The 24163-nt window shown below is 34.5% G+C and overlaps 1 protein-coding gene across 2 annotated transcripts in view; it reads right to left on the bottom strand.

Annotated features, from left to right (window-relative positions):
• The window catches only part of LOC108452982 (probable acyl-activating enzyme 16, chloroplastic), a 29650-nt gene extending 5779 nt beyond the window's left edge, over positions 1–23871 (bottom strand). The window contains exons 1-12 of one of the 2 annotated variants that reach the window (XM_053028020.1): positions 23378–23871; positions 10227–10418; positions 9900–10014; positions 8918–9005; positions 7990–8201; positions 7608–7726; positions 7334–7483; positions 7084–7151; positions 5613–5718; positions 4454–4612; positions 3929–3982; positions 3763–3843 (exon numbers count right to left, since the gene is read on the bottom strand). In XM_053028020.1, the coding sequence (XP_052883980.1) occupies positions 3763–3843; positions 3929–3982; positions 4454–4612; positions 5613–5718; positions 7084–7151; positions 7334–7483; positions 7608–7726; positions 7990–8201; positions 8918–9005; positions 9900–10014; positions 10227–10418; positions 23378–23608 (1575 nt within the window). In that variant the 5' untranslated portion in view covers positions 23609–23871. The remainder of the gene's footprint in view (positions 1–3762; positions 3844–3928; positions 3983–4453; positions 4613–5612; positions 5719–7083; positions 7152–7333; positions 7484–7607; positions 7727–7989; positions 8202–8917; positions 9006–9899; positions 10015–10226; positions 10419–23377) is intronic. The other variant, XM_017750828.2, reaches the window with a different exon arrangement.
• Between the last annotated feature and the right edge of the window lie 292 nt (positions 23872–24163).

Below are 24163 nucleotides of genomic sequence, written 5' to 3'. Positions count from 1 at the left end.
CCTCCAAGGCACCAATTTGTAGAGCGGAAGCGATCTATGCCAAAAGAAGCTTACAAAGAACAATAGAAAGAGCGCACACAAGGTATTTAAGTAAATGCTCTCGATATTCTCTTATTCACAAAGAAAAATGAAACAATGAATGGAGTGAGTACAAATAATGGGGAAGCTCTCTATTTATAGTTGAGCTCCCCCAAAACCGACGATCAAGATACATTTACATCGACGGACGAGATTAACTATATCTCTTGATTTTAAGGATTTACAAGATATGCCATATCAAATCTAATCTAATTTTTATAAGATATAATTCTATCAATCTTCTAGGATTAGTTACCAAAATAGTCTAATTTGTCATATCTTCATTATCGGGCCAATCAGGCTTCAATCTGACAGGCTTCTCCAACAAATTACCGAATCTGGCCAGTTCTTGCGGGCGATCCCCATCTACGCAACAGACCTTCATCAGATGCATTTGGTGCGATGGTCACTGGTTTTGAATTGCAGCCTGTGACATTCTTCCCCACCCATTCTCGCAACGCCCTCGTTGCAACTTTCGAATGGCACTGACTTGATTTGCCTCGGTCTCGTCTCGACACCTTAGCTTTTCCCTTCCCTCGGGACTTTTGCTTCGGCTTACATTGCTTCTTAACTCGAACCGTCCTACTCATTGCATTTACTCTAGTCAACTGCCCTACTTGCATCACTTCTTTACCCTTGAAGTCTAATGCATCACCCACCTCTCCTATAGATGGAAGCCTTGTCGATGACTCAGCCAACTCCGACGCTTCAGTTAACTTGAGCCTCATTGGTCCCAACTTCACTATTTTCATCACAACTTTTTCTAGTCTAATGCATCACCCACCTCTCCTATAGATGGAAGCCTTGTCGATGACTCAGCCAACTCCGACGCTTCAGTTAACTTGAGCCTCATTGGTCCCAACTTCACTATTTTCATCACAACTTTTTCCTCTAAGTTCAATGACAAACTCACCTCTTCCTTGGGTGGAAGCCATTCCGATGACTCATCAAGCTCAGACGTTGTCTTTCCTTTGACTACAGCTTGCTTTGGATATTTCCGCAACTCGTGCGGACCATAGCACAATAAGCACTTTACTCGCTTCTTTTTTCTTCTCTTTGCCCTCTTGGCTTCGACTTTTCCATTGCTCGAACCAAGCTTATTGGGCTCCTTGTCTGCTCCATCATCCCCTTCGATGACGGACTTCTTAGGACACTTCCGCAGCCTATGCGGACCGTTACATAAGAAGCACTCCACTAACTTCCTCTCATTTTCGTCCTCCTTAGCTTCGACGCCCCTTGCGCTCGAACCAAGTACCAATGCCTTAACCACCGGCTTCTTCTTAAGTGTGGATTTCTTCGAACATTTCTTCAACATGTGTGCACCGTCATAGAGAAAGCATTTCAACTTGATCCTTTTCCTGTTGGGTTTCTTCTTCCCAACTCGTGGTTTCCCATTACCACCATTGTCGCCGTTGCCATTGCCATCAACATCTTCCTTATGATCCTTTTCACATACGCCCTTTTCCTCGGACTTAGAAGACCCAAGTTGTCTTTCCCTAGACTAAGCTTAACCACAGATTCCGCTACCGTCATGGCTTCCGACAGCTTTTGGACACCTCTTTGTTCTACCTCATATTTGACCCACAGCTTCAATCCATTCTGAAAAGCAAGAAATGTTTCTTTCTCGATCACATCTGAAACTTGGAGCATGAGTTCTTTGAACTCTCGAACATACTTCCCCACTGTGCCCGGTTGCGTTATCCTTGGTAACTTTGCTCGAGCTTCTTCCTCGGCAAACTCTAGGTAAAACTGCCTCTTCAAATCACATTGGAACTCTTGCCACATCCCAATCTCACCTTGACTTTTATCTGTGGTCCTGCCTCGCCACCATAAAAGTGCAATATCAATAAGAAACATTGAAGTGGTATTTACCTTAACCACATCAACCGCAATGCCTTTTGGCACGAAAGTAGTTTTCCATCCTCCAAAAGAAATTGTCCACATCGCATGCAGACCTTGTCCCCACAAACTTTCGGCTTCGGGACATCTTTGTAATTAAGCACTACACTTGACACTCCTTTCCCCACGACTGCTCGACACAAGGCCAGCTCTCCCTCGAGCTCCTCTATTCTTGTGCTCAAAGCCATCGTCGTGGCTATTGTTTCCTCCTTCAAAGCCTTCACCATGGCTTTGAGAGTATCGTTCCTCTCCGTCAGCTTCTTCCTTTGGAAATCTGGCAACTCTTGCACGCTATCCCTCTGGGAAGTGAGACACACGGTCACAAGGCCCTTGGACTACTCCCTCAAGTCATCTATGCTTTCCTCAAGCACATTGTCTAACTCTTTCGCGTCCTCCATGGACACCTCAAGTTTTCTCACGCGTTCCTTAACAACCGACAACATCTCCCTCAAAGACTTTCTAGCCCACATTTGTTCGAACTCTTCTTTCGACATCCTAATGGCGCCTTCTAACCAATAGCTCGGATACCACTTGTCACAGGGCTAGATCTTTCACCTTGCGATCCGTGAGGCCTTAGGCGATCCGTTCGTCCAAACTCGCCTAAGTCAACCTTTACTCAAGTGAGGATTCTTTAAGAACTCCTCCAAGGCATCAATTTGTAGATCAGAAGCGATTTATGCCAAAAAAAGCTTAAAAAGAACAACAAAAAGAGCGCAAATAAGGTGTTTGAGTAAATGCTCTTAATATTCTCTTATTCACAAAAAATCATGAAAGAATGAATGGAGTGAGTACAAATGAGGGGGAGGCTCTCTATTTATAGTTGAACTCTCCAAAATCGATGGTCAAGATACATTTACATCGACAGACGAGATTAACTATATCCCTTGATTTTAGGGAATTACAAGATATTTCATATCAAATCTAATCTTTATAAGATATGATTCTATCAATCTTCTAAGATTAGTTACCAAAATAGCCTAAGTTGCCATATCTTTATTATCGGGCCAATCAAGCTTCAATCTGACAGGCTTCTCCAACAGGTTACTGAATCAGTCCAGTTCTTGCGGGCCAAATGATCCTCATCTACATAATAGACCTCCATCAGATGCATTTGGTGTGATGGTCACGGGCTTTGAACTGCGGCCCGTGACACATGCAGTCACCATTTTGATGATTTTATGAGCTGATTTTGCCACCATTCGTTTGAACATAATAAAGAATTCCAGCAATTCTAGGTTACGGAAAAAAATTAAGGCTACCTCTTTAAAATCCACTTAACCAAAAAAAAGAAACAAAAAGGGTCCAAGCCACTCAACTAAGACTTTAATACCAAAGCACATACATAGATCCTTTCCGTTGATCCTATTAAGGAACTTAGCAAGAAAAGATAGTACCAGCATAACATGTTTACTTTTCAAATGATCTCAAACACATTTTTCCCCAATATCCTGTATTTAAAAAAATAGATTTTTAGCTAGTTACTTGGAGTCAGGTGCAAGCCTTATATACGGATATGTATCCAATGTACATATGTTCAATTTTTTTAAGCTTTTCCATGTATTTGGAATGTTATGTATCCAAGTCGGTCTAAGAGTTAGACATGTGTACTTCAAGAAAAAATAAGAGTAGGAGCAACAAAGATTACCGATAAATAACTATTAGTTCTCTTTTTACGAATTTATTCACATTGTTTAGGAGATATCACATGTTCTATCAGAGGTAGCATGGAAGAAAGAGAATAGTTACAGTTAAATATTATAATAGAAATACCTAGAGCTGTCTTACATTATAATAGGGTCGTCGACCAGCAATGCAAGGGGATGTTTCTGTTAAGCCATATCCGTTCTGCACTTCCAGACCAATTGCCTGCACGTACGAGCCTCCATAAAATAAGAGATAAATTGACTAGTAACCTTTTTATTTGAAAACTAAAAACATATTAACATCTAACCTCATAAAACTTTTCAATATGCGTTGGCAAACTTCCACCTCCGCTTTTGGCAGTCTAGAGGATGATTGAAAATAATTAATAAAACCCAGAACAGAAATACTAGAAATGCTAAACAAAGAAAAATAAAAGGAACATACCAACAAGGATCTTTGCACATAAAAGGAAATATATAATATGGGTTCCTCTTCTTTTTCTCCTTTGAAACGTTTCTTTTTTTTTTCAATTGCAAGACACTACGTTATATGACACGGGTGTGAGTGTCAAATAAGGGTACGTAAGCAACACTGATATGTTTAATTTTGCATATGTTTTTCCATATAGTTGAAGGGCTGGGTAATATCCCCAAACAATGTCCAGTGATATGTCAAACACAAGTGTCAAACCCAAGTACTTCAAGAAAAGAAAAATGAAAGAGTGGCAAAACATAGACAATACATACAGGTTTTATTGGTTGATAAATAGAGTTCACTCTAAAGCTGAAAGAAAAATTTTCAATAACAAATTTATGTAGCTAATAGATCAAACCTTTTGTAACCCGATAGCAGAGCTGATTTTTTTATAGACAAACTTTGTTGCTAAGACATGCAATGGCCACAATATTGTAGCAATAGTTTTAGACCATAAGTAGTCGAACATGGATACAATATGTGAAGGTTCCTCCGGATTTCTTGTTAGGCATAGTCCCTGTTGATCAAATAAAAATCAAAGGGCAAAACTGAGTTGAAACAACTGACTAACAAACATTAGAATTCATCCAGTTTGATAGTTTGTAGCGAAAAATACAGTCAAAGGACCATATGAGTGCACCAACACTCGGTACGTGTGACATCCAAAGCATGGGGCAAATAGATTATAGATATGTTACTTGGACTCAAGTGGGTGTGACTAGAGGCACGCATCTTATATGGGTATATTTGACTTTTTTTTGTTAAGTTTTTCACTATATTAACCCAACCTTTCATTTTGCCTAAATAACTACTGTGTCTGAATTCATCTCCAAACACATGCTTGGACATGGGCATCGAGATATGGTCCTCCAAGAGTCCTCCAAATACATGCAATCCTAGAAAAAACTAAAAATACTGAAGTCAGATGCCTATGTCCAACACTTACACCCAAGTCCAAGTAACATAACCTTTTCATGTATTTGGAGGGTCATATGTTATACCCACGTCCGGGAATGTGTTGAACACGGATGCTTCAAGAAAAAAGAAAATTAAAGCAACACAGGATGATAGTTTTTAATTTGCTTTATTCAGTTTGGTCGGTTCTACAGGCTGCGAGACTAGTCACCATATTCTGCAGAAAGCGTTATCAATATAACCCTATTGTCAATCGAATTCCCTAATAAGTAGAACCATGTTTAACCCTGAATGTACATTTAATAGAATTTTAACAATTTATATAAAGGCCCAATTGCTTAAACAATTTCACTAGAAATGAAGTTATGTGGTCTTGCCAGAAACGAGTCGTAAGTTAAGTTTAAGAAAGTCTAGTTGAACTTTAAGCATTATATCTATAAAAGAAATATGGGTATCAGGTTAAACTGGCATCTAATCCCCATTTATCTCAAGTTTTAGGGCATTAAAGAATGAAGTTAAGCCATGGGAGAGTGCATAAGAACATAAAGCATTATCAAGGAATCCGCAGAATTCAACTTTAGTTTCACAAAAATTGCCATCACCTCATAAATTCTCTTCAACTCCGTGTATGCCAAGCTGATCCTTATGAATGAAAATACTATTAATTTAATGGCATTGGGGCTTGAAGATATCTGCTTTTGAATTCCACTGCAAGGTAATCCAAAAATATTTTAAAAGCAGCATTTAGAATCAAATAGTTTCCCTACACAATAAGTTTAACCAGAGATCTATCATAGATTTGGATAATTCAAACATGAAGATCAATCCAACATACAGAATGAGAGAGAGAACATTTATCACAAAAGAAAATTATTTTGATTCATCAGAGTAAGTAAAGTCTTTAATCAACTAATCATACATGGCTCAACCATCTAGAATTAATCTAAAATTACAAACGTGTAACTCTCGTACATAAAAAGTGAACATCAATATTAGGGGTAAAAACCAGATACATGTGCCCATAAGTCACTTGGATTTGGCTACAAGTAAAACTCAAATCAATTCAGTCATAGTCAAGTTGAACTCAAGCTTGATAGCCTTACTCGAATTTGGCAAAAAGAAGAAAAAACAAAAAAAACTCAAATCAGTCGTAGTCAAGTTGAGCTCAAGCTTGAGCTATCAAGCAAGTTGAACTTCAATACCCAAATGTTCAACTTGAGTGATTTGTGAGCCTAATCGAACCTTTTATTTTTAGTTAATATTGAAAATTTTCAATTTGAACTCAAGCTCAAGCACAAATGAGTAAGTTTGAAGTTGAGCATGGGAATCAAGCTCATTTTATACTAGGTAAACAAGCCAAATCAAGTGAGCTTGAGCAGTTCGATCTTTATCTTGAATTCAACTCAAGTTTTTGAAAAATGAAACTCAATCAAACTCAAGCAGTGCTTTAATCTTCAAAGTTGAAGTTGAGCTCAAGATCGAGCTTTTAAAAACTTCAGCTCGACTCGACTCATTTGCACCCCTATTTAAGATCCCATTCTTCTGGAAAAATTATTTCATGAATCCTTCCCACAACATCATCAATGATCCCACCAATTAAAACCATCTACCTCACATTTTTCTCTCCATGTTAGCTTTTTTTTACGGGTGATTACTTGGAAGTTTTGATCTGACTATACAAATTCCACAAAACGATTATACCACAATATAGTTTATAATATTCATTAGGAATGCAACATGACCGAAAACTGATGGAACACATAAAATTACAGGACATATGGATGCAATGCAACATAAACAATTAACTTTTTTTTTCTTTTTGTTTATTAAAGAGAACGCAATTTCCTGCACAGACAAATATAATAGTAATATATAGTTGTTGCAAAGATAAACATTCCAACGAAGCTAATTAATTAAGGTCATTAACTTTTTTTTTTTTTCTATTTGTTTATTAAAGGGAACTCAATTTCCTGCACAGACAAATATAATAGTAATATATAGTTGTTGCAAAGATAAACATTCCAACAAAGCTAATTAATTAAGGTCATCGATGTCCCCAAGTAAAGGGCATACCTATAGAGTGTTTCATACACTAAAGGTACTGAAATCATGTAATCTGGCTTATAATTTCTCAAATCATCCTACAAAACAAAATAAAGATATACATAATCAACATATTTAAATCAGTATAAACTAACAATTAAGCAAAGAAGAGAATCGTTGAATGTACCAGTGAACATGGTTCTGGATAAGTCAAAGTGGTTTATATTTATCAATTTATTCTATATAAATTTAAAGAATGTAAACCTAAAATAAACAATACCTTCAAAGTTCTCACAGTTGTATATACTTGCTCAATTCCACGCGTAAATATGAAATACTCACAAGCCCGCTCATATGTGTGCCAAGTAGGAAGCATACTTAGAAATCTATCCCCCGCTTTAGCAGGTCCGAGAACCCCCAAATTTTCTATCTGGAAAATGAAACACACAACAAACAATATTACACAGTAGATTAAGTTAAGCAAGACATTACTTCACACTATTTTTATGAAACTCTTGAAAACTAAAATACTTGAATCAGTATTAAGAAGTTACCTGGTGCAATAAGTTTTTATGTGAAAGCATAACGCCTTTCGGGTTACCAGTGGTTCCACTTGTATATACAAGGGTAGCAATATCATCTGAGCCAATCACTTCATATCTGTAACCTTTTCCTGAAATCAAATTTATCAAACTCCTATTATTCTATCAAGGAAATGGGAACTCGTAGTAACACCATATGATTTAGAGAAGTTGTACAAGGTGCATGGTTAAATAAAAAGCAACATGCAAACAACCACTCCGGTATCATCATGTATGAAGAGGCTATTTAGGACTCAATGAAATTTCAGAAAAAATAAAATGTAGAGTCAAAGCAATATGGCAGGTAATCACAAAAAGAGAATTTGGTTCTGCAAGAAAATGTAGTCAAACTTACTAGCATCAAGAGAATCGATAAGGGCAGCACGGTATTCTCTTCCTAACTTCACGATCTCCTTGTAACTGAATACAGGTACACCAAGTGTTTCATTGTTGGCCAAGCGTGATTTCTCCCCCCAAAGTAGAACAATAAATCTCATCCTTGCATTGGAACAAAATTTGCCAGCAAGACGATTGAAAAATTCTGGATTGTCAATAACAAGCCCAACACTGCCAGTACAATAACATAAAATCAGCAATTTCTGTACTACTAATCACAAGGAAGGCAGCATAGCCCTGATAATGAAACCTGAAGAAGCATTTATATCTCAGAAATTAAGAACTTGGGCTGACCCCAAGACATGAGGTTCATGTGAGTTTCCATGTTTTCTATACATTGTGAACAACAATTATCAATATTTTTGAACTATCAATTTAGCAGTAGATAATATTACTAATCATTAAAATTAATTATGCTTGATGAAGGGGTAAATCCCACAGGAGGAAAACCCAAGGAGCCTATGTTGTTTCACTCTTAATTGTTCTTAAAATATCCATGTACAACACTTGTGCCTGACAATTGGATATAGAGATAAGACTTCCAAGGACCCTCTAAAACCATGGAAAAACTAAGAAAAAAAATGACCATACTCGTGACAAGCAAATACTTGTAAATGACACACACACCTGAATCCAAGTAACATAGCTTGGAGACATGCATGCTGATGTAAACTAAAGTGCAAATCAATACTCAAATGCACCAATAAACAACAATAGCAAGTATACAAAGACATCGCATACATTATTTCAGGACATCTTTTGCTTAAAAAGGTACAAAACTAGAGTCAATTTCAAACATGAAAAATCTTTTATTTTTGAAACAAAAAAAAAAAAAAAACCAGAAAAGAAAAATCGAAGTATATTACAAAAGCACTTATTTTCCAAACCTTTCTGAATGATTGTATATATGTAAAAGCTCTTCCACAGCTGATCTTGACCCTCTGACAACATTAATAGCTCCTGTTGCCATTATACCTAGGCCAAAATAAAGTACCAAAATTATTTCAGATTTTCATAAATTCAACAACTAATAAGGCTGTAACGGAGTAAAGATAAAGTGCTCCTACATCAGATACTAATATTATATCAATTTAAAGATATAATAATGAATAACCTCACTACTTTCACAATAAAAACACAGTAAGTTTCTAGGCTTAAAAAGGAAGAGGCCTGCTGTCTACAGGGGCAACCCTTACTGCCAACAAGAAAAAGTGAAGTCATAAAACCAGACGAACGCCATCAATGGTTATAATCTAAAGCATGGAAGTTCAAAAAAAAAATGTTTCAACAACTCGTACGCGAACTCAGTATTTCAGTATGAAACAAGTATGCCAGAGAAAACTGAATAAAATGTGGCAATAAGGCTCAACCATAAGTCATCCGGTTCTAAAATAGATAAGAGTTTAAAATCAGGTGAACAAGTGAATTGGGTTTTCAATGAGTTGGAAGTGGCGCATCTAGAAATGAAATAGAAGATACATAACTAGTTCTTACTATAGAGAGAATGCATGTAAACATGGCTGCATGAGCTTTAAAAGTTGTGCATAGTTATTGACTAGAATCAAAGTGCTCATGTTTTAAGTAATCAATTCAAGAGGAAGTTATTCAACTTTTCTCCCAATCTTTGTGCCATTCTGGTCTTTCTTGTTTATATTTGTTTATATAGAACATAATATATTCATCCGTTATTAGTTCTAGAGAAACAGAACTAAGTGCCTCTGGTTCAAAGAAAATAGAGGAGTCTATCCAAAAAGCCCAACTCCAAGATAAACCTATAAAATAGAAATCCATAACAAGAATATATATGTATTTTAAACTAGCAATGAAATGTTAACAGAAAGTTAATGGAAAATTAAAAACGATACACACCTTGATCTGCAACGAGCCACCTGCACGAATTATCAGCGAAAAGTGCATACTTCTCTTCTGGCTTTACTCCAATAACCCTTAAACCTTCGGTGAAGTCCAATATTTCCTGCTCCAACTGCAATAGGGAAGGAGTTGAAAATAGGCAAGTGAAAAGATATAATGACTTGTTCTATATAGATACAATTTGGGATAATTAAATACAAAGAAATTATGAAAGAAATAAGTATTCAGATATTAATTTAATAAATGGGCTTTACATTTTCTACTTCAATGTGTACTCTAATTAGTTTTGTAAGAACTTATAGAAGAATAGAAGCAAAAATTTACCTGGTTATATGTCAAGGTAGAGGGTGGATCATGATATGGATCCACCAACGCTACTCGATCGCCATACTTCTCTGCTGAAGACCTCCAAATGTCTGGGACTGCTTTCCATTCATCTGAGAGCGGTGCACCATTACTTGGCAGTGATGCCTTTTCTAGTAAAGGCGAACACCTTCTAATCTGCAACTCTTGTGTCTAGGACAGGAAAAAAAAAACATGGCTAGATGTTGAGACTACACATCCTTTCTCTAACTCCACTAGAACAAGCTATGTTACACGAGTTTGAGAGTCAGATACAGGTATCTTTCAGTTTGAGTGTCAGATACAGGTATGTTTCATACATAAGTATAATGAATTTCTGAATGCTTTCCATGTATTTGGAGGGTCTTTGGAGACTCACATCCCTATACCTAGGTCCAGTTATACAACGGAAATAAGTGTCAAGACACAAGAACTTCAAGAAAATAAAGTCATAGCAACACATAAAACAAGTATAAAATGCTTCATAAGGAAAGGAAATTTTAAGAGCTTTGTGAAGAAGCACTTTAACAACCTTTTGAAAATGAGAATAACGCTACCAAGCTCAAGCTAGTAATATATGTTACAGGGAGCTACATGGAAATAAAAATATTGAAGCTTGAACGGTTAAAAGTTTAGGCCAGATAAAGCCAAGGAGGAGCAGGCCTATTGATAGCAATGATGCAAAAAATAAGCAATCCACATTACAAGTGAATTTTCAGTGCAACTGCACGGTCCAAAAGCTGTTGCCATAAAATGAAATATAGGATTAAACCATTTACAATAGAATGCAGGTTATCGAGAGGTGTTGCTGTCCAGCATTACCAACTTTGCCATTAAAATCAAACCCCAACTAACCTCAATGGAACATGTCTTAAATTATCCAATCCTCAATATTAGGCTATTTTACTTGCTAAAACACTTTAATGCAATTGAACTTTTTTCCCTATTACACAAATTTCAGATATTTTAATCATTTCTTTTATTAGCACCAAATGAACCCTCCATTTTTTTGTCAAATTAGACAGGTTTTGATCTAATGGAGACTAGTTGTGATTATTGGCACTTCAATTTTTAGGATTTAATTGATGCGACAAAGCAAATCTATGCTTTGATGGAAGAAGACATATACATACATATATTTTTCTTCCTCCGATTCCACTTTCTTCCAACTTAAAACAATCATTTTTCAATCAATAATTTATACACAACCTTGACAACCAATTTGGATTCAAGAGTTACAAGTAAAAGAGTAGTTCATAAAATTTATCTTTCTTAGTTATTAACCAAAATAATTATTATTCAAACATTATCTTTTTGGATAGTCATGCCTTTCGGAATATTTTCAAACTATTTATAATTTTTAAAGAATTGACTCAATGGGGAGAAGTAACAAATTAAGTATCCTAATTATTAAAATTATGTCTCTTGGTTAATAAGCAATAATTGTAGTTATCTCTATTAGTAGGAGTGACTATAGAAAAGACATCTAAATAGATAGTTGTGTTTAGATGAACGAAAAGAAAGTTCTTATAAATATAACTTGGAATTCAGTTGAAATAAAGTTTCACTTGTTCTCCTTATATCTTCTAATACACATAGAACATACCATTGGATTTCTCAGTTAAAGTAATGATAAAATACTCTTACTATATAAAATATCAATATTATTTAAAGGTGTTTTGTCAATTCATATCTTTTATATAGAAAAATATAAATATTACAACACATAATAAGATTAAGTGTCTACAATTTTCGACAGTTATATTTTATCATTCAATTGAAACCCCATTTGCTAGTTGTATCAATTTTTAGTAAATATATTTATTACATAATTATATTTGTTACGGACTGTATATAGGCTGATTTGTAGGGATTTGTAGGCTGATTTGTAGGGATTTGTAGGCTGATTTGTAAGGATTTGTAGGCTGATTTGTAAGTTAAATAATAGGAATTAGAGGGTTGATTTATTGTAATTAATTAGGATATTTTACTTCCTATTATAGGATTCCTATTCTGCTGTACATACACTTACGATTGATGAATAAAATACAAAAATTCATTCTATTCTTCTGAAATATACATGGTACCAGAGCCAGTTCGGTTCTATGTTTGACTCGTCTCTGTTTCTAAACCCTATTTGCATACTTGTTTTTGGGTCAACATGGATATATGTGTGGGACTTGGCTACGATATGTTTAGTTCTCTTATGGGTAATCTGTTATTTTTTTTTAGCAATTATGTCTGACAAAAAGACTGAAATTGTTTCTGATATAGTTCTGGTGGTTTCAAAATTCACGGAATATAAATTAAATGGAACTAATTTTCTTGATTGGAACCATACTATTGAATTATATCTGCTCAGTATTTCCATTGATGGTATTCTGACTGATGATCCACCTACGGATGACTCTAGATTGTCTTGGGTAAGAGAAGACACTCGTTTGTATATATAAATTCGTAATTCTATTGATAGTGAGGAGGTTGGTCTGGTTACTCATTGTAAGACAGTGAAACAATTAATGAACTAGGACTTAATATATGAAGAGCTCAATATGCTGCTTCCTTTCAGTACCGATGTAGAGTGCAACAAAATTAGCGAGAGAAGATGGCTGTTAATGAGTTTTCTAGCCAGTCTTCCGTCTGAATTTGAGACTGCCAAATCTCAAATCCTTTCAGAAATTCCAGTCTTTAAGATGCTTTTCAAAGGGCCCTCCATACAGAGAATTTGTTCCCCATCTGACACGGGCGGACAACAATACAAGACTAGTAACAACAATAAGAGCATGGGCTTGGGATCCTACAACTCCGATAAGAATGCCAAAATTCGTAAACAGGAGCAAGGAGAAATTGTATGTCACTACTGTCATAAACCAAGCCATATCAAGCGGAATTGTAGGAAGTTGCAGTATCAGAAAGCTCAATCTGCTCATTTGCCATCTAGTTCTAAGACCTCTGAAAAGTCTGTTAAAATACCTGCAGATGAGTATGCCAGATTGACTCAGCTTCAAGAAACTGTAAAACAGTGATCCAGTTACATTACTGCTCTTGTTGAGTCAGGTAAACCCAATACATGTCCTGTTTCCTCCTCTTCAAAATGGGTCATTAATTCTGGTGCTACGGAACACATGACAGGTAATCCCAGTTTACTTTCTAACTTTCAGCCACATAAATCTATCACTCCTGTTACCTTAGCCGATGGTTTAATATCCAGTGTCATTGGGTCTGGAACCACTAATCCCACATCATCTCTCCATTTATCATCTGTTCTGAGTCGACCACAACTATCTTTTAATCTGATTTCTGGTAGCAAACTTAATCGTGCCCTTAATTGTTGTGTCTTATTTTTTCCTGATTATTGTTTATTTCAGGATCTCATGACAAAGAAGATTACTGGTAAGGGACATGAGTCTGATGGTCTCTACATTCTTGATACCCAGAAACCAGAGTCTATAGTCTGTGTTGGGAGAATCACTCCTTTTGAAGAACATTGTCGATTGGGACCTCCTTCGCTTTCTATGTTAAAGAAACTTTGTCCTCAGTTTTCAAACATTACTTCTTTAGAGTGTTAGTCTTGTCAGTTTGCTAAACATCATCATCTTAGTTCTAGTTCTAGAGTCAATAAGCGAGTCACTGCTCTCTTTGAGTCAGTACATTCTGATGTTTGGGACCCTTATTCAGTTACCTCTAAAACTGGTTTCAGATATTTTGCTACATTTGTTGATGATTATTTTAGAATGACATTGCTTTATTTGATTAAAAATCGCTCAAAATTATTCTCATTTTTCTTCCTTTTGTGCTGAAATTCAAACCCAATTTGGTAAACCTGTACAAATTTTATGGAGCGATAATGCTAAAGAATATGTTTAAGGAAATTTTCAAAAATACATGCTTGAGCAGGGTATTCTCCATCAGACTTCTTGTGTTGACACCTTTCTTAAAATGGGGCTGCTGAGAGAAAGAATAAACATCTTCTTGAAACTTCTAGAGCTTTGTTATTTCAAAGAAGGTTCATAATGCTTCTGGGATGATGTTGTGTCAACTGCTTGTTGTCTAATTAATCATATGACTTCCTCTGTTTTGTTTGGTAATACTCCTTTCCATGCTCTATTTCCAAATAAACAATTGTTTCTTATAGCACCAAAGCTACTCTGTTATACTTGTTTTGTTCGGGGTGTTCGTCCTTAAGTTACAAAACTTGACCTTAGTCCTTATAATGTATGTTTTGGGGATATTCCCATGTACAAAAAGAGTATCGTAGTTATTGTCCAAGTCTTGGTAAGTATCTTGTGTCTGCAAATGTTATTTTTTTGGAACAAACACCATTATCTTCAAGTACTCTTCAAGTACTGTGAGTCAGGGAGAGGATGATTTGTTAATCTATAATATCATACCAAATTTGGGTCCGCCTCCCTCTACACCAATTAAGCCTCCCATCAAACACACCTACTCGTGTCGCCCACATCCACTTAGTTCTGGCTTGATTCTCAAGTCTTTAGAATCATGTCCTGATGAACAAGTATCTTCGTCATCAGATCCGACTACCACAAATGATCTTGATCTTCCTATTGCTCTTCGAAAAAGGTAAATATACATGTACATTTCTAATATCTTCAGTTGTTTCCTACAATCATTTGTCTTCCTCTTCTTGTGCTGTTCTTACATAGATAATGTTTCTGTACCTAAAACTGTTCAAGAGACATTAGATCATCCTAGATGGCGTAATGCTATGATTGAGGAAATGAATGCTCTAGATGTCAATGGTATCTGGACTTTGGTTACCGTACCTGTTGGTAAACAAGCTATAGGATGTAAATGGGCATTTACTGTCAAAATTAATCCTGATGACTCCATTTCTCAATGAAAAGCTAAACTTGTTGCTAAAGGATATGCTCAGGCTTATGGAGTGGACTATCATGATACATTTTCTCCTGTTGCTAAACTTGTTTCTATCAGGTTATTTATCTCCTTTGCAACAACTTCTGACTGGCCTCTGCAACAATTAGACAATGCCTTTCTTCATGGTGATCTTCAGGAGGAGGTATATACAAAGCAACCACCTGGTTTTGTTGCTCAGGGGGGGAGTATGGGAAAGTATGTTGTCTGCAAAAATCCCTATATGGCTTGAAATAATGTATTCAGGCTTGGTTTGAAAATTTTAACAAGGCTGTTGAGAAGTTTGGGATGCAGAAGAGCAAGTCAGATCATTCTGTTTTCTATGGACAGTCTGATGGAGGCATTATACTGTTAGTTGTATATGTGGATGATATTGTAATCACTAGTAGCGACTCTAGAGGAATTTCATCTCTGAAGCCCTTTCTTCATACTCAATTTCATACCAAAGACTTGGGATGTTAAAGTATTTCTTGGGAGTTGAAGTTAGCAGGAGTAAGAAAGGAATCTTCCCATCTCAAAGGAAGTATGTGCTTGATTTATTGTCGGAGTCGGGAAAATTGGATGCTAAACCATGTAGTACTTCAATGGTTCCTAATTTACAATTAACCAAAGAAGGTGAATTATTTGCAAATCTTGAGAGGTACAGAAGACTTATTGGAAAGTTGAATTATCTTACTGTGACGCATCCTGATATTGCTTATTCGGTGAGTGTGCTGAGTCAATATATGTCATCACCAACTGTTGATTATTGGAAGGCGGTAGAACAAGTTATTTAAAAGGTGCTCCTGAACGTGGAATCCTATATGAAAATCATGCTCATACTAGGATCTAATGTTTTTCAGATTCTGATTGGGCAGGATGTAAGGAAGATAGGAGATCTACTTTAGGATATTGTGTGTTTGTTGGGGGAAATTTGATTTCATAGAAGAGTAAGAAACAGAACGTAGTATCACGATCGGATGCAGAAGCTGAATACAGAGCTATAGCCAAGTCTGTGTGTGAAGTCATGTGGGTATATTAGCTCCTCAAAGAAGTAGGAATTAAGGTCTCAGTACCTGCAAAGCTATGGTGTGATAATCAAGCTGCAGTTTATATTGCTTCCAATCCAGTCTCATGAACGAACGAAACATATTAAGATTGATTGTCATTTCATTAGTGAAAAGATTCAACAGGGTTTGATTACTACAGGTTATGTGAAAATTAGAGAACACTTAGGTGATATAGTCACAAAAGCTTTTAACAGGGTCCAGATTGATTATATATGTAACAAGTTAGGCATGATTAATACAAGTAGGAAGGAGCCGAATTAGTTTGTCTATATTAGGAAACAACTCATAGAATGTAATCTAGTAAATTAGGATTTATTATTCAGTTTCCTAAGAAATATAGAATCAGTCATTAATTGATTCCTAATTAGTTGCTTTCCTAGTTTGTTAAGATTTCTAGTTTTGTGAGATTGTCCTATTATCTTTCCTAAAATAATGGATTGAAATGTCAGTCATCCTAATATAAGCATTAGGTTGTATTTCCTTGATAGAATAAGAATTTTTTACTTCACCAAAATTTCTCATGACATCAGAGCAAGACTCTAAACCCTAATTCGGCGTGGATACACAAACCATCTCCTCCTCAGAAGTCAATTCCAAACCCAAGCAAAATTCCTCAGCCAAAACTATGAAAATTTCTCAACCAATATCATCAAATACATCAAGGTACATTTTCTTCTGCTCATATTGTAGCAACTAGAAAATTAAGACCATGGATAGTTGATTTTGAAGCTTCGGATCACATGACCGAAGATATCAATGTCTTCCACAAGTTCAGTCCATATTCAAGCCCCTTTACAGTACAAATAGCAGATGGATCAATCTCAAAAGTGGCAATCTTCTCTCGTCTGTCCTTTATGTTCCAAAATTAGTTTGCAATCTGATTTCTATTAGTAAACTCAATCGTGACTTAAACTGTGTAACTAAATTTTATCCAAATCTTTGTGAAATTCAGGCAACGAATTCGGGGAACGTGATTGGTAGTGTTGAAATGTGTGGTGGTCTCTACCTGCTCCAAAAGAACTCTCCACTATATGGACAAGTTTATTCAAGTTGTGTTTCTGAGTCTGTTTCCAACTCTTTCTCTAATTATGTTTCTGTTTCAAATGAGAATCAAGTCATGTTATGGCACTCCCGCTTTGGTCACCCAAATTTTGTATACCTTGAAAAATTGCTTCCTCATTTATTCATCAATAAAAATTCAAAGTTTTTTCATTGTGAAATATGTCAACTTGCAAAACCTCTCCTAGCATTCAATATAAGCCTTCACATCCATTCTCTATAATTCATAGTGACATTTGGGAACCCTCACGAGTGAAAAATATTAATGAGGAAATCTTTCATAGATGATCATACTAGAATCACTTACAAGTCTTTTTATTCCATGATTCACACCCAGTTCAAAAGCAAAATTTAGATTCTTAATACCGATAATGGCAGGGAGTATTTTACATCAGCCTTGGGTATTCATTTCATAACATAAGGAATTATTCATGTGAGTTCTTGTGTTGACACCCCTCAACAAAATGGAATAGGTGAGAGAAAAAATAAACACTTACTTTAGCTAGCTAGATCACTCATGTTTACTAATCATGTACTTCAACACTTCTGGGGTGAAACCATCCTTACTGTCACCTATCTCATCAATAGAATTCCTAGTCGAGTGCTACAATTTTAGAGACCACGTGAAGTCCTCCTACAAGTCTTCCCTCATGCTAAATCCTTTTCTTTTGATCTTCCACTTAGAGTCTTTGGTTGTTCAACATTTGTTCACGTACACCAACAACATCGAATCAAACTTGATCCCAAATCAATAAAATTCATTTTCCTAGGATATTCTTCTAATAAAAAAGGGTACAAGTGTTACTCACATCTTACTCGAAAGATGTACAATTCCATGGATGTCACTTTTTTTGAACACCAATCCTATTTTTCCAAATCTGAAATTTAGGGGGAGAACTTGAGTGAATTTCAGCTTTGGGACATTCTTCAAGCAATCCGTTTATATTTCACCCCAAAGTGTCAATCTAGCATCCTTACCCTCTTTCAAGCTCTCAAATATCTTATTTCTTCTGAGTCTTCAAAATTCGAATCCCAATTCCACATCAAGTCCAAACAACACACCATCCGAGTCTCAGTTCCATGAGTCCACTCAACCACAACTTGGTGTAAATCATAAGGAACTTCGTGTCTATTCTGAGAGGAGATGACCTGCTGAAAATCTAGAGAACGACACTCAAATCAGAGATGGTCAAGAACTTGAACCGGAGCCTCTTGCTTCAGAATTTCACACGGGTATGGATTCATATATTTCAGTTATTGACAGTATACAAATACCAAATTCAATTCAAGAAGCTTTGAAAAATCCAACATGGAAGAAGGCTATCGAGAAAGAAATCAGAGCTCTAAATAGAAACTAAACTCTTACAGAGTTACCTCAAGGGAAGAAGCCACTGGCTTACAAGTGGATATTTACAGTTAAGTATAAAGCATATGGAAGTATCAAGAGGTTTAAAGCCAGGCTGGTGACAAACGGCTTTACTCAGTCATATGATACCGATTATCAGCAAACCTTTGCATCTGTTGCCGAGGTAAACACGATTCGAGTACTGTTGTCACTAGCAGTAGATAAAGATTGGCCCTTGTACCAACTAGACATCAAAAATTCCTTTTTGAACAGAGATCTTGAAGACAACGTTTACATGGAAATACCTCTAGGTTTAGAAACCTCCTCAAACAGCCATCAAGTGTGCAAGCTAAAGAAGTCATTGTATGGGCTAAAACAATCACCTCGAGTCTGGTTTGACAGGTTTTCCAAAACAGTAGTCACAAATGGATACAATAAATGCCAGGCAGATCATTCCTTATTTGTGGAATCCTCATCAAAAGGTAGAATTGTTATTCTCATTGTCAACGTCAACGACATCATTCTAACTAGAGATGACTCAAAGGAAACTATCAAACTCAAAAGATTACTTGCTACAGAGTTTGAAATTAAAGATCTTAGCACTCAAATATTTCCTAGGCATGCTTGGGTGCAACCTACAGAGACGCCTATGGACCCTAACCTAAAGTTAAGGAAAAATGAGAGTATACCAGTGGATAAAGGGCAGTATCAAAGACTAGTGGGCAAGCTGATCTATCTCTCATACACAAGGCCAGACATTGCATTCTTAGTAAGTGTTGTTAGCCAGCACATGAATAATACGCGTGAGGAACATTTAGAAGTTGTGAATCAGATTCTCAGATACTTAAAGATGACACCAGGTCACGGTTTACTCTTCAAAAGGAGTGAAATTCGTGAGTAAAGGTTTACACCAACGCAAGTTGGGCTGGAGAATTGACTGAAATAAGATCCACAAGTGGTTACTACACCTTTGTTTGGGGCAATCTTGTTACATGGAGAAGCAAAAAGCAGCCTGTGGTGTCAAGAAGTAGTGCAAAGCCAGAATATAGTGCTCTTGCTTTGGGCATTTGCGAAGGAATGTGGATTTAGAGATTACTAAGGGAATTGAAAGTCGATTTTAAGGACCAAATAAAAATATACAGTGACAGTCAATTCGCCATGAGCATTGCTAAAAATCCAGTACACCACAACAAGACCAAACATGTGGAAATTGACAGATATTTCATTTCAGAAAAGATCAACAATGTAACACTCTAACTAAGTTATACCCCTATTCAACTGCAACTTTCTCACCAAGCTCTTCCAAGAGTCAGCTTCGATGAATTCAACTCCAAGATGGGATTGTAAAACATATACACCCTAGCTTGAGGAGGAGTGTAGAAAGGAGCCGAATTAGTAGAAATTACTCAATGGCTGTAATCTGGTAGATTAGGCTTTATTATTTAATTTTCTAAGAAATATAGTATAAGTCATTAATTTATTCCTAAATAGTTGCTTTCCTAATTTATTAAGATTCCTAACTTTATGGGATTGTCCTATTATCTTTCCTAGAATAACGGGTTGAAATGTAAATTCTTAATAAAGGGAGTCTTGAACATACAAGGAAACCAATAACGTTTTACATTTTGCAAGGATAAAACAATTATCTAAACAATGCACAATAGGATTATAAATTTGTTTAAAGAAATTATTAGATTACAGCACACCCACAATGTGGGTGAAAAATATTGTAAATTTCAGAAGAAAAGAATGAATTTTTGTATTTTATTTATCAATAGTAAGGGTATATGTAGCATTATAGAAATCTTATAATATGAAGTAAAATACCCTATATAAATTACAATAAACCAGCACTTTAATTCCTATTATTTAACCTACATATCAACTATCTAATCAGCCCATCTAATCCCAACAAATCAACTTATATACAATCTGTAACATTCCTCCTAAAGTTGGAGCATAGATATTGAGAAGTTTTGGTGAAGGAAAAATTCTTATTTTATCAAGGAAATATAGCCTAATACTTATATTAGGATGACTGACATTTATTCACTAATCACATTTAAAATATTAAAAAAATATAATCAATCTTCATAAAAATTATACAAAAGTTCTTTAGAGAAGAAAATACTCAACAATAATAGTGGTGGGTTTAGGAGAACAATAGTATATTAAGATATTTGCCACATTTGATTGTAGTTGTGACCATAAATATTAAAGATTAAATTCAAATATTTTAAAGCAATATATGCCCATCTTAACTTTTAGATATCCACTTCTCTTTTAAAAAATTTTATTTGTGATTTAAGATATTGATTTAGATGTAAATAATTTGTCTAAAAATAATTGAAATAATTAAAATATTATATAATTGAAATAACATTAATTCTATTATTTTAATAATTTGAAAATTTTAACGAGTCCAAATTTATCACCTAAAAATATCTATTAATTATAAATTTCGATTATTGAATTATAAGTCAATTATTGCATGTGGTATCATTCTAAGAGTCAGGAATGTTCAAGTTCTAGTAAATGTAATTTAAAAATTATTAAAATATTAAAATATCTAATATTTTTAAAATTTTAGTAAATTTTTTATATTTTAATTTTTATAATTTTAATAATTTTAACATTTTTAAAGAATTTTAGTTTCTTTTCTAATGATGACATCGCTGTGACGACATTATATGACACGAGACAACATATGATTGGTTGGATACCTCATTCGTTAGTTTTTAACATCTAAAAGAGTAAACTGAAAACATTTGATAGTAGGCAAAAAAATTTTAAGAACTAAAATGGAAAAACATTATACTTTAATGACAAAAGTGCATATTAAGCCTAAAAATAAAATTAGATAATGGCAAATCTTTTCGCTTAAAATTTAAGGCTTATTTTAAACCTAAAAATAAAATTAGATAATTACAAATCTTTTAACTTAAAAGTTAAGGAAATAAGCCTTCAAATTTTTTCAAAAAAATCAATTAAATCTCTCTAACTTTGTGCACCAACTAAAGCTCAAGAACTCACAATTTTGACCAATAAGACCTTTTAACAAAAGTTGACAGTTAAAAACTAACGGTAACACTAACGTGACTATCCATAGATGCAACATCAATGTTGATGGCTGACATGGCAGTGACACATCAATAAAAATAAAAAGTTTCAAAAATATTAGAAAATATTTTTAAATTATTTTAAAAATAAGTGCACAAGGAATCCACATGCATAGCTGCCTTGCCCAGATACATTTAGAATAATAAAAAATTAAAAAATAAGAAAAAGTCATGAAATTAATTATAAATATTATTAGAAATTAATTAAAATTTATAAAATTTATAAAAAATAATTTATAAACAAACATCAACAACTTATATCATAAAATCAGTATCAACAACTTTTTGTTATATTTTTCCTCTCATTTTTTTTTAATTTGTGCAAGTTATATTAGTCTAATTATTTAATCAAATATGAGGAAGCATTTTTTATATAAAAATTATTTTTTATAAAATTTATGGTTTTAGATTAATGTCTAAGATTTTTATAATTTTTTATGATTTCTAATCAAATATTTTTATAAATTTTATGGTCATTAATTAATTTTTAATAATTTTATAAATTTTAATAATTTTAATAATTTTTTATAATTTTTATGTTCTTTATAATTCTAGAATGAATATGTATAAATGATTGTTCAAATTTTGTGGGAGAATGCCTCTATTCGCCCAAATAGTGAATCTTGTCCCGACGAGGAACAAAGACTCATCCCAACGATGCAATTGTCTTAACGTCCCGACGAGCAGAGAAGCAGAGTCACAACGACGCGACGTCCAGTCCAAGCTTTCGACTTTATTATTTTTAGTTAAACTTTGTTTCAGTTTCCCATTTAAACTCTGATTAATCTAGAGACATTCTAGTCATATTATACTATGAATTCTAAGTTATAAATAGGTCACAATTACTCTAGGTTAGACATACAACAAAATATTGAGATTGAGAGAATTTTGTTTTTGAAAGGTTTGTTCTTGTGGGTTTCAGATTTTCCTTTGATTCTGTCTCTTGTAGTCATTATTTATTGTAGTGGAATATTTTTTTACCCGTAATTTTTTATCCTTAATTGAGGAATTTTTCCAAGTAAATTTCCATATTGATCTTTTTTATTATTATTTTCTTCACTTTATTCATTACTTAGTCGGGTTTATCACTAACAAATTCAAATAAAAGACAACTATTTATCCATATCCAAGTTCAGTGACTAACTTATTTTTAAAATAGAATTTTCTTTATTTTTGCTGGTGTGGAATTTTTTAACTATCATGTTGACGTTGCTGTTTGTTTCTAACGGTCAACCTTCATCAAAGATCTCATTGATTAAAATTGTGGGTGTAAAAAATTAGAAAAGTATAATTGATTTTTTTTTTTTTAAAGTTTGATGGTCTATCTTCCTAATAAGCCAAAAATTAAAAACTTAACAGACCAAAACTAATAAATTTAGACCAAAACCGAGCCGAATGGTATAGTTGTAATGCTTTATCGGTCTTTTTCTGAGCCCTACCGTCCAACCAATTAACTCTACTACGAACTACTATTACTCATTACCAGACAAACAATATCGTCAATTCCAAAACTATTTGACTAAAATATATATAATACCAAAAATAAAATAAAGCCAACTTGCAGGAGAAGAACATTGAATGAACAGTTGAACACATCCAAAAACCCAACCCATCACAGATCCCCGATGATCCCATAAAAATAAAGTACAGAATTCCAAAGAAACTCACCTTGGAGTCACAGAAAACTCGAAATTTCGATCCTCGGGAGACCTTGAACTTGGCGCTGGAGAGCTGCTTGGTATCCAAAGTTTTGGAGCACCGCAATTTAGAACCCGAGAAAAGAAACTGAAAAGACCTCGATTTATCTAAACAAACCGGCGACAACATGATCGCCTTTCTATTTTCAGAAGAAGAACAGCAAGAAGGCGAAGAAGATATTTTGATCGGAGCCCCCAACATTTTTGAAAAAAGCGAAAGCAAAGGAAGTGAAGTGATGTGGCGGTGGTAGGTGAGAGGAGCAAGTGCAGGGGATCACGAAGTATCTTGAAGAAGAAACATTAACGTGATATATGGGAATGATAGGGAATTGAGACGATGCAAACAAATTAAAAATTATATACACGACAAAACGGCCCACTTACTTATACTACTGACACTGACATTTGCAGTTATAATATCAAGTATTTCACATTATTTTTATCTTTCAAACCCAGCTTGCTTGCCGGACATTATTATTAGTATTTGATTATTTAAGCAGTGCTTTTTTTTAGAGTGTTTTTAAGTTTAAAAATAATTTTAAAGTTATAAACAGCTGGTGAATTACTTTAAAATTATCGATTCTTCATAAAGGGATACAAAATTAAGGTTCAATAAAATTTAGCCAATCATCGAATTTTAAAAATATAAAATTATTATTATATATTTATTTATAGAGAAATTATTTTATACACATTATTCATAATTTTTTAATTATTTAATAATATTTATATAATTTTTTCTATTTGAACTCCAAAC

The sequence above is a fragment of the Gossypium arboreum genome, chromosome 5, assembly GCF_025698485.1.
Source record: "Gossypium arboreum isolate Shixiya-1 chromosome 5, ASM2569848v2, whole genome shotgun sequence".
In the NCBI taxonomy this organism is placed as follows: Eukaryota; Viridiplantae; Streptophyta; class Magnoliopsida; order Malvales; family Malvaceae; genus Gossypium; species Gossypium arboreum.
The sequence above is the reverse complement of the archived record's forward strand: the minus strand, read 5'-3'. Positions and strand labels throughout refer to the sequence as shown.